The sequence below is a fragment of the Zalophus californianus genome, chromosome 15 (assembly GCF_009762305.2).
Source record: "Zalophus californianus isolate mZalCal1 chromosome 15, mZalCal1.pri.v2, whole genome shotgun sequence".
Taxonomy (NCBI): Eukaryota; Metazoa; Chordata; class Mammalia; order Carnivora; family Otariidae; genus Zalophus; species Zalophus californianus.
In genome coordinates, this window is record NC_045609.1 from 25,025,080 (window position 1) to 25,036,702 (window position 11,623).

Sequence of the window (11,623 nt, forward strand, 5' to 3'; positions counted from 1 at the left end):
TTCCAAGTTTCCTACAGAATGGTATATATTCTGAGCTTTTCTTCCCTAAGGAAGAAATTTAACAAAAACATTCTCTCTCAAAAATATTTTTTTTAAAGATTTTATTTATTTATTTGAGAGAGAGAATGAGAGAGAGAGCATGAGAGGGGGGAGGGTCAGAGGGAGAAGCAGACTCCCTGCTGAGCAGGGGGCCCGATGTGGGACTCGATCCCGGGACTCCAGGATCATGACCTGAGCTGAAGGCAGTCACTTAACCAACTGAGCCACCCAGGCGCCCAAAAATATTTTTAAAAAGTAGTAAGGTTCCAGGACAGGAATAGTTGAAGAGAAGATAATTATAGATGGTCTATGTAAACACAAGTCCAGATATACATGGAAGTTTATCGAATGAGGATGATGCCCTTCAGGTCGGTGGGAGAAAGGCAGATAAATAAGGGTATCAGAATAATTGCTAGACTTAGAAGATGGGGTAGGGAATGAAGTTACACCTCTGTCTCAAGCCCTTCATCAAAATACCTAAAAGGTTAAGATGTACATGTAAGACACTGAACCATAATACAGTGGGACATTCCTGACTATATACCCTTAGGATATGCCGGACTTCTTAAGCATGACATCAAAACTAGAAGACATAAAGGAAAACCTTGAGAGATTTTTCTATATAAAAAAAATGTATAACATATAAGGGGAAAATATTCCATGCCGTAAGAAAACAAACTAGGAGAAATATTCTCATCTGATAACAGGCAAAGGGCTCAGATTTTAACCATACAAAGAATTCTTACAAGCCAATTATTGTTAAATCTACCAAAGAATACAGCTGACCAATTAATACATGAAAAAGACACTCAGCCTCACAAAGAAACAGTAAATTAAAATGGTAATCATAGTAATTTTTGCTCACCAGATTGGCAAAAGGATTTTTTTAATTAGCACTGTTCTGTGTTGGTAACTATTCTAGTACTCTATTTCTGTATAACGAACTACAAACAGTGGCCTTAAAAAAAGTCACAGTCATTTTATTTTGCTCCTGAATCTGGGGGCGACTGGGCTCAGGCAGGCAGTTGCTGCTCAGGGTCTTAATGCAGCCACAGGGAGACAGCACCTAGGGCTGGAGTCATAATGTCAAAGGCTTCTTCACTCACATGGCCGGTATGTTAGCTGTGAAGAGTCACACAGAGGATGGCTCAAAGAGGCGGGGCCTCTCTGGCCTCTCCTTCCCTGCGTCTCTCTATGTGCTGTCTCAGAGCTTTGGGGCTTCTTACCTGGAAGCTAAAAGGTCCCAGAGCCAGTCTTCCAAGAGAAGTGGCAGGAATCAGACAGTATCACTTCTGCCTTAGGGTAGTTTATTAAGACAGGTACCTACACACAACCTCGAGATTTAAGGGAAGAGGAGGGGCGCCTGGCTGGCTCAGTTGGTGGAGCATGCAGCTCTTGATCTCGGGATCGTGAGTTCAAGCCCCATGTTGGATGTAAAAAAAAATGTAAAAAAAAAGATACAAGGGAGGAGGAGAAAAGTGTCAGAATTTGTGGACATGTTCTAAAATCACCACAGCAAGCATGTTGGGAAACACACACTCACTTTTTAAGAGATTTAAGTGGAATAATCCTTTTTTATGATAATCTGGCAATAATTATCAAAATTTATTTCCTTTAACTCAGCAAAAAACTTCTAGGACTATGTCATAGAGAAATAATCAGACAAGTGTTCAAAGATGTATGTACAAGAACGTTCATCTCGGGCGCCTGGGTGGCTCAGTTGGTTAAGCGACTGCCTTCGGCTCAGGTCATGATCCTGGAGTCCCGGGATCGAGTCCCGCATCGGGCTCCCTGCTCAGCAGGGAGTCTGCTTCTCCCTCTGACCCTCTTCCCTCTCGTGTTCTCTATCTCATTCTTTCTCTCTCAAATAAATAAATAAAATCTTTAAAAAAAAAAAAAAAAAAAAGAACGTTCATCTCATTGTTTATAGTAACAAAATTCTGGGACAAACCAAATGCCTAAGAAAAATGGTTAAGCAGAAGCGTGGTTTATTAACCATGAAAATTCATACTGTCAGTCCATACTTGCTGACATGAAAACATATCCACATCATGGGGAAATAAACAATAACAAAACAATGTGTGTTATGCTGTGTATAGACACAATAAATAGATGAAATGCATTAATACATTTGAATTTTCAAATGTGTATACATAGGGAAGAGTCTGGAAGGGTATTGCTAAATTATCAACAGTGTTCAGTTCTGAGTATGGGACTTCAGTGATTTTTTTTTAATCAACCTATTTTCAAAATCAGAACACTACTCTTCTTTCTGAAAAATAAGGCACTCATTTTTTTATGTCATGAATTATTTTTTATTTCATTTACTTCCAGAATTCCTCAAGAAAAAATAGTAAGTATTTCAGTGTGGTAATTGCATCCACATTGCAAACTGTTTACTGCTTCATGTGATCAATACATTTACCTCAGATGCTCTGCTTGTTCCCACAAGCAAACTCAAATATCTGGAAATTTGAATCCATTTTGAAAACTCATCATGGCCTGCTCTGAGTGGTTTGAGGTTAAGTAGTCAAGAGAAGTCCTACTCTGATGAAATATTTAAGTCTGCATGTTGTCACTATGGCAAAAAGAGCTCCCTCCAAATCCTTCTTTATAAGAAAATAGGCGCCTTGAACATGATGTTCACATTCCTTGAAAGAACACCACATTGTGATAAGTGGGAATATTTTTTCTGCAAAGATACTGCTGCTCCCATATCAGTTAAAAGTGGCCCAATATTCTGTTTCAATACCAGTAAAGAAATAAAGCATATATTTTTTGTTTTGCTTTAGGTGCTTTACATATTTATTCAATCTTTAAGATGACTACACAGTTTAAGTATTTCATTTTTATTTTTTTTTAAGATTTTATTTATTTATTTGACAGCACAAGCAGGGGGAGTGGCAGGCAGAGGGAAAGGGAGAAGCAGGCTTCCCGCGGAGCAGGGAGCCCGATGTGAGGCTTGATTCCAGGACCTTGAGATCATGACTTGAGCCGAAGGCAGACGCTTAATGACTGAGCCACCCAGGCATCCCTAATTTTTTAGATGATTAAACAGGCATAAGGAGATTAAAATACCTATCAGGGGCTAACTACATAATCAGTGACAGAAACGAGGTATCCAAGGTTCTCTTTTTCGTTTATAAAAAGGCTACACTTCGTGGTACGGTTGGGCTGGAGCTAGGAATTCCAATAATTTGAGCAGGTAGCAACCTTAGCGATGCTTTAGTCAAAGATGGCGAACGGGTGTCCTGCCTGCTGCCTGCTCGCGTGCCCACGGTGGCAGCCATTGCTGAAGGACTGTGGCACTTTCCCACCCTGGCTCACAGGCCCCCTCAACATAATGGCCCGCACAGCTCGACTGGGTCAGAGTTGGCATTCATCCTCTCATCTGTCTCACCCCCTTACCGTACGAGAAAACAGGCCTGCAGAGAGGCAAGACTCACTCTGGGTCTCACGGCTCATAGGTGGTCGAGTCCTCCCCTATCCTAACATAGGTCCAGGCCTTCTTCCAGGTCAAACTTCCTGTGGTTTCACACTTAGATTCATATGTAGAAACCGCTTAAAGCGGTGGGTTGCTAAGTACTGGATTAATGTTGGCTTTTATTATCACTATAAGGGGGGAAACTTAAACTATACCAACTCTAAGATGGAGGAGCTGTGTGAATCCCGGGTCCGTTTCCTAAAGTGGAGCGAGCGCCCAGGGTCATACAGGCTCCTCAGCCTTGGGTCCCCAGTCACTGCTCCTCGGGAATCTGCGTGCGAGGGCTCTGTCCAGTGTAGATCAGTGATGTAAAGCAGTCGACCTGAGCACCACTTTGAATGGCGGCAGCGGCTGCACTTTGCCCGGGACTGGCAGTCCCGTGGAGCCCTCAGCCCACTCGCCGAGGGCCTGCTCCGGGATGGCACCGAAATCTGGGCTTCCCTCGTCGTCTCGGCTCTCCTTCCTGCCCCCAACACTTCTGAGTCCTTGGACAACTTGGTTTAACATTTCCACCACTCACAGCAGAATGTTCATAGGTACTCATTTCCCGGTTCTGAAGTGGAATAGGAGATGCATGTTTTAGTGAAGGTATTTGACTTGACTCCTCTCTTTTTGATGCACAGTTTGGTTGAATAAATTGCTAAGTTAAACTTGTCAGTTTCATCTTCTAATAGATCCCCAATTTGGCTACTGTCTCTGTCTTTGCTCCCTGGACCCCATCATTTCTGACCTGCCATACTGCAGTTAACCTCCCTGCTTCTAGCCTTCATCCACTTGATTCATTCCCCAAAGTGCATTCCAAAAAAGATCCAAAAAGAATCTTTGAAAGACCCCACATGTAATCATGTCACCCTTCTGCTTGAAATGCTTCAGTGGCCCCCCACATTGCTCTCTGATGGAGTTCAACCTCAGTAGCATGTGGTGTATTAGCTCCCCTGCCTTGTTCTCCCACTGCATCATGTGCTAGCTATAGAGAATCATGAGCCTTCAGAGGTTAGCCACCACCTCCTACAAGAAGTCCTCTCTCACAGCCTACTTTCCCCCACCCCCAGGCTGAGTTAATTCTCTCACTGTGGGCTCCCATAGTACCTCATCCTTATCTTCGATTTATAGCATCTGTTGCAGTAATGCCCATTCAAGTCTGGTTCTCCTATTGGACTGTAAGTTTCTTTATGTAAAAAAATGACAGTTGTGTCTTTTTCATCATTGTATCCCCCATAATTTAGCACACTGCCAAACACATAGAATCTTTCGAATATTTGTAGAATAATGAATCAATCCATCACTTTCTCTGAAACCATAATTAGAAAGCTAAAAAGATTTATTACCTGAAATTAGGAAACAAAGAAAGAATAAAATATATATATAATCCTCTTTTGAATGAATTTCCAATTCCTAATCATATTCATAAAGTGAGGGGCGATTAAAATAGCAAGGCCATGTTTGTTGACCTGTAGTCTTATGCTTCATCTTTGACCTTAGACAACTTTCTGGTCACAGTTGCTTCCTTTCTGACTCTTTCCTTGAGTCCTCCTTCTGTGTTTTACCTTAGTTTTATTGGGGTCGGGAATATTGTGGAAGCAACAGCGATAGAGAAAAATCTAGAAGTGACAACCTAAAAACAATTTTTTTCTGGCTTATTTTCCCCAATTATAAAAATAATACAATTTTTAACTAATAAAACTGGGCAAATTTTTTAAAAAAATAAATTTAAAATCACCTAAAAGCCCACTTTCAAGAGGTCTTATGGTTTCATTGTCGTTTTTCCTCTGTTTCTGTATGTACATTTTTTTTCCACTTAATACTGTATCAGGAGCTTCCTGCCAGGACCACTGACCCAGCCCCTCTCTGGGCCACGCTCGCCTTCTTGCAGCAAACAGTGCCGCTCCCCCCTGCCCTAGGTCCCGGCAGGGGCTCTCTCCTACCTAGAACACAATTCCTTGGACTGAGGCAGGAGAACAAAGCATCATGGCCTAAGTTATGACAGATTCTACTCCCAAATGCTTCCAATTTTTAGCCTGGAAGTCTGGCAGCATAAAATTGTACTTGCGTAATATATAATTAAAGGTGTGTATCTTATTATGAGACCGAGAAGCTTATTAATAACTCTTCATGGTTTGTTTCGTGAGCCTCAAGTTATTCATGGCCTGGGAGAGCAGATTAATAAACATTTAGTCAGTATGTCTTTCTTCACGTGCAAGGAGTCCATCCCTTGCCCTCTCCTGAACGTGGGAAAACTCCTTTTTTCCTCACCTGAGGATTTAGATATTTATGCTCCTTATCCTTATGAAAGGAAAATTTGAAACCTAATGGGGCCGTGTGACCTAACCTCACCCTCGTCTTTATAACTGACTGCTTATCTTTCTAGCACTCTGGTTTGCTATAGACTTGGGCCCCTGTGTTGCTCCATCCAGATGGGGGCTCTCAAAAATGCAGGCCCTGCACCAGGGCATCAGCATCACCTAGGGACTTGTTAGAGATGTAGATTCTCAGCTCCACCCTCGGCCCAGCAGTCTTTGTATTAGCAAGTTCAGTAGGTGACTCTTAATGTGTGCTAATCAGTCTTTACTAATAAACTCTACCAAGCTTGAGAACCACGGCTTTAGGTATGGGAGTGTTCTCATCTGTGAATCCCGGCATTGGAATGCTGTCAGACTCCCTGACAGTAACCAGCCTGACTACCTGGATGTTTGCAGATTGGCCAATGTTAAGTCTTCTGGAGCTACACAGAGCAGCCTGTTAGCACACCCACATGGTCTCGTGCTGCCTTCCTGAGGCTGGCTCTTTCCTTTGACTAACATCTGTCATCGCAGCCCGTGGTGTTTCTAATTACTGCAGGCCGTCCAGCTGGGCTGTATCTCAGCAGCTGCAACAGTGTTGGCTTAACATCTCCATCACCTGCCCCCGGTGAACTTATCTCATCCAAAGTGCCAGCCCCTTCGGGTATTATTTGACTCCTTAATTTCACCCTCCCGTTCCCAATCTCGACAAAAGTTTTGACGCATGGTGGGCAGAAACCCTTCATTTCTCATTAAAGTCAAAGGCACAAATGACAAACACAATAAAACACAAAATTGCTTAGATTGTTTAGAGTTCATGAAGAGATCTGTCTCAATATATACCTGCTTATATTCTTTGAGTTTCGAACAAGATGTTACCTACTCAAAAATAAGTTATTTTGAATTATTCTGAAAAACGCATAGTAAAAATAGGAGTGGTCAGGGGCAACTTCCTGGAAGCAATGAATGATGAGCTTCATCTAGAATAGTGTGCGGGGCAGAGATTGATGACAAAGGGCAGGGAGCACATTCCAGATGAGGAAGGGAGAGGAGTGAGGAGGCGAACGCAAACCATGCAGAGAAGTGCACTCAGACGGAGCACTGTCCTTTCACCAAAACATGCTGGTTTTGATGACTCGTTTAGGTTATGGAATTCCACTGAAAGACGGAGATGAGAAAACTGATGAAGAAGCGGAGGGGCCGTATTCAGATGATGAGATGTTAACACACAAAGGGCTTCGAAGATCGCAAAGCATGAAATCTGTGAAAACCGTGAAAGGCCGCAGAGAGGTTAGTCAGGTACAGAGTTGTCTTCCTGATGATTCCTCTTCCTTTCCTTGCTGCATTATCACTCAGGATACTAATGATCCATAAGGGAAGAACAGAGGGGGAGATCAGCAGTTACATTTAAAATTCTTTATTCAGATTGGATACATTAGGATCTCTGGACATTTACAAAATGGTAAATCCCTGCTTCCCCTGTGAGTAGAAAATGGTATTCTCCTAGAGCAAGTCATACGGTAGTCACGAGCACCCAGTGTCAGCCCTACACGTAAGCAAAGAGAGCAACTAACAAAAATAACTACGTAGTTCTGCTTTGAACCAACCCTGTATGAGGATTAAATAGAAGTTTATCCATAATAATATATTGTCTTTGTGTCCAGAAAGCAGTGGAGGAATCCAGTCTGCCTCTGGCCTCCGATCATTGGGCACCATTGGCATACCAGGCAGAGCAGAACTAACAACAGTTAATGTTTTTATTTATTAGTGATAATGACTTGCAGCATATATCCAACACAGTGCCAGCTCCGTTTTTGAGTACGTCAGCAGCGATGTCTTCTAAGTTTGGAAGCACATTTCTAGGATAACTGATTCTTTATATTAGAAAAGTCAAAAAATTATTACTATGATTATGAACTATTCAGTTCTATCTAAGTCCAAAAGTAATCATCTGATTTGTAGTAATGACACATTTCTCTCTTCAGGTACGATACGGATCACTAAAATACAAAGTGAAGAAGAGACCACAGGTGTATTTTTAGTCATCTGCACTTCAAGAATCCCAAGACAAATTACACTAATATGTTGACTTTTTTGCTAACATTATTCATTCAGGATTTACACATTAAAATAATACTTTAAATTGTGGCGGTGATAGGGCTTATTTTCATCAATTTAAATAGCTTTTATTTCTTTCACCATTACTTCCATGTCCTGACTACTAAAGGTAGTTATACAAAGCTTGTTTATGTATATGTATATATATCTCAGAAATAATAGAAAATTGTGTTATCTGTTTTCAAATTGCTCAACAACATTGAGTGCCTGGGATATTAAGATGAAACACAAACCCACAGTATACTTGAAAAGAGTCTTTACAGTTTAAGATACATCAGCCTTTGCGCTATTGTATTTGTGTTTACCTCCGTTTATATTCTGTCTATCACATGAGGATAGTAATTAAATAGGCCTCTGATCCAGCAGTGATAGGACAGGGGCATAATGTAAGATACAGCATGTTTTATATATTCTTTAAATTTTTACTTTTTTAATACTTTCTGGTTTTTCCACCATCAACTGAAAGTTTTCGAAACAAGTATTTCAAAGCCAGGTCTCCACGTAGCACTTTTTATTCCTGACTAGTTTTGCACACTTGAAAATTGTTTACTTATTTGCGACTGTACATTTAAGTTTTATTAACACTATCTTTATTGTTAATTTGTCACATCCCGACATGTCACATTTATGCCTTGAATTTCGTCATCTCTTTTCCTGTGGGTTTCATTTGTTAAATTCATTAGATTCTAATAATATGAAAATACAGCTCATTGTTCAACTTTAACTATTTTTAACTCTCTCCTCTGTGGATGAGAAGCTGTTTTGAACATCAACCAGTTTTCCATACATCATAGTTGAACTTAGCATGTTCTGTTAACACTGGTTACGTTTTCAGCATTTAAAAAGAGCAGTTTTTGTGAAACAGGGTCATGAAGTTACCCAACAGTTGGTCCATTCACAAGCCTAGCACTGATATGTGCTGCTGATTTATAAATCTATATTGACTAGAATCATTTAAATTTCCCGTCTTCTGGCTGAGTTCGTCCCCTGAAGATAGGTCCCAATGCAAAATACAGATGTTAATCTTATGTACTAGAAGCTACTAGAATAGATATTAGAAAAATATTTTTTTAATCCAAGATATTTTGAATTACGGAACACGGAGGCTTTTTTAGGTGGCATTGATAACTATGCATTCTGAAGTCTCTATTTCTGGTGGTGGTTTTAATGATCCGTAGTCAAATTTGTACAGTTAATTCAGATAATTTACTTTGACTGTTCTGTTTGTCAAAAAGAAAAAGCAGTGAGCGAGATTTGTGAGATCTTTGACTTCTCTACCTTTTTAAGAAACGAAACCAGCTGGCAATGTATATTCAGGACCTCCTCAGAGTGTTGGCAGAGAACAGAATGTTTATTTAAGAGTACCTTAGTTTAATTAATACATTGCTCTTGATACAAGTCTCAAAACATTTTCTGGACTATCTCACATTCTTAATACATAACATCAAATAAACTCCAAAAGTTTAATTCTATGAATATCTTCATCTACTTTACGTTGACTAATTTGTAGCCTTTGAGTTTCAAGAAAAACTCTTTTGTGTTCAAAATTCCTAGGGATTCTGATTATAAATGCTTGGAAGGGAGTTTTATTTATATTGCCTCGTACCAGACTTATTAATACAAATGCTACACCGTATGTGTCTTTCCTGCCCAAAGGCAGTGTCATCTCAAGTAGCCTGGCAAAGTCATGTGACTCTATCTAAAAACATTACCTGTGCAGGCTGTTCTGCTCCATTTTATCTTTTCTAAGTCTGATCTGAGTATTAAACCTATTCCTTAATTATAGTAAATTCATAAATACTGTTCTAAATTGGAGGCATTATCTATCCCTCTCCACAAATAAGACACCACAGGTCGCAAAGGGGTAATGCATGTCCTTCTTTTTCATTGCATCTCTCCACACGCACACGGTGCTTCCTCTGATCTGTTTCTACTGTTATATCCTTATACGCAGTGGATGTCACTTTGCTGTTCCATCATTCCTTTCTCTCCTTTCCTTACATTTCTGACATTTTGCTGCTTTTCTCTTGTGTGTGTTTTAGCATGCCCTTTCCTTGGAACTTTGTGTGATAAGCTTATAAATCTTTGTCTCTTTTAAGGTGGAACAGGTCAGTTTTTGTTTCTCTGCTTTTGAGTCCACTGCTTTTAAAAGAGGTAAATTTCTCTCTCGACCACAGTGCCTTGTTTTCCCAACGCCACCATTTGGTGAAGGGGCATCAGATGCTGCACAAGCCTATTTAAGGCGATATAATGGTAGCTGTTAAAGTTTATGCAGAAATTGTAGCCGGTATTTTGTTTTATTATATATTCATTCAGCTTGTGCATTAATATTAACTGTTTCCCGAGTTTGTTTGGAAGTGACAGTTGATCTATTCTTTAGTTTACCATGTTTTTTCTGGGATAAAAAAACGAACCAGAAGTAACTCTTATTGCTAAGTAGTTAATTATGTAAACCCACATAGGTCCCACACAAGATTCCCTCCACACAGTTCACTCTATGTATGTGGATTTGGCTAGAAAATGGTAACTGCCAGCATTACTGATTATAAATACTTGACTACACAGATTGATGGAACAAAATTATTAACGTGTTTTCAGGGAATTGAATCCATATGTCACCACCAAAGATTCCTACAGTGTTATAAAATATGTAAATATTCCAAATTTCTGTAAAACACTGGTTAGATAAATATGTCTTCTTTCGTTTCCTTTTTTGAAATAACAGTTTGAGCTTCTGTAATACTTGAACTTTTGTGTTAAAAATAATCCAATGCTATTTCCTATTAAATATGAGTAATTTGTATGTTTAATTGGAATGGACTAAATTTTTATTTCGGTTTTCTTTTATCAGGAAAATTAAAGAGTTAATATGTATCGACAAGCAGTTTCCTACGTGTTCCTATAGGCCGATTCATTTGCAAAGCAATTAGGCAATTTTGAGATCATTGTTACTGTGGTATGCAGTGTATATTTCTTAGTAAACATCATTTAAGAGTAAAACTTTCCAAAAGAAAAATACAGCTTTTTCCTCTAAATGGTTAAAGATTTAATCTTCTAGTAGTATCCTACAGATTTGTTGTATATTAACTTTTTAAAAATTGACCATGAATTAACATTTTCTCCTCTAACACCTCTTAAATCTGTGTACTTTCATAGTTCAGAGAAAGCTGTTTTGTAATTTTTTAAACTCTTTGTAAAGGCTCTCTTGAGGCCTAGTATGGGGGTAATTTTACAAATGTGTTTTTTGAAAACTTTAATATAAAATAAACTCATTTTATTAGTGACAACTTGTATTTTTGTGTGTCAGAGGTCAGAGTACCTATGTTGGGTTCTATAAATTTATATTATTTATTATGGAGTATGTATATAGTATTATGTACATATTACATAATAGATAACATATCCACACACTTAAGATTCCAAATCACAGAGCAAATTATTAAAAAATCATATACATTCTGGAATGGTCATAGAATTACAAAAGAAACACTGAATTGTCAAATTTGGATGTTGGAATGGGAAGATACAAAAAAAATTAGTACAGAAACCCTAGCCGTCAATTTGTATTGGTTAGCTGTCTCAGACATAAAATATAACACAGAATTCAGTTTTATGTATCCTGGGAATGTTCTGGGGTCCCATCTGTTTTAAAGTCAGACGTCTGTCTGCCTCACATTTAAGTTTTAGAGAGAAATCCTATGTT

General features: G+C 39.2%; 1 protein-coding gene across 2 annotated transcripts in view; it reads left to right on the top strand.

The window, feature by feature from the left end:
• Positions 1-11,224, top strand: part of REEP3 (receptor accessory protein 3) — a 105,623-nt gene extending 94,399 nt beyond the window's left edge. The window contains exons 7-8 of one of the 2 annotated variants that reach the window (XM_027590362.2): positions 6,947-7,101; positions 7,788-11,224. In XM_027590362.2, the coding sequence (XP_027446163.1) occupies positions 6,947-7,101; positions 7,788-7,844 (212 nt within the window). In that variant the 3' untranslated portion in view covers positions 7,845-11,224. The remainder of the gene's footprint in view (positions 1-6,946; positions 7,102-7,787) is intronic. The other variant, XM_027590368.2, reaches the window with a different exon arrangement.
• The last annotated feature ends 399 nt before the right edge of the window (positions 11,225-11,623 follow it).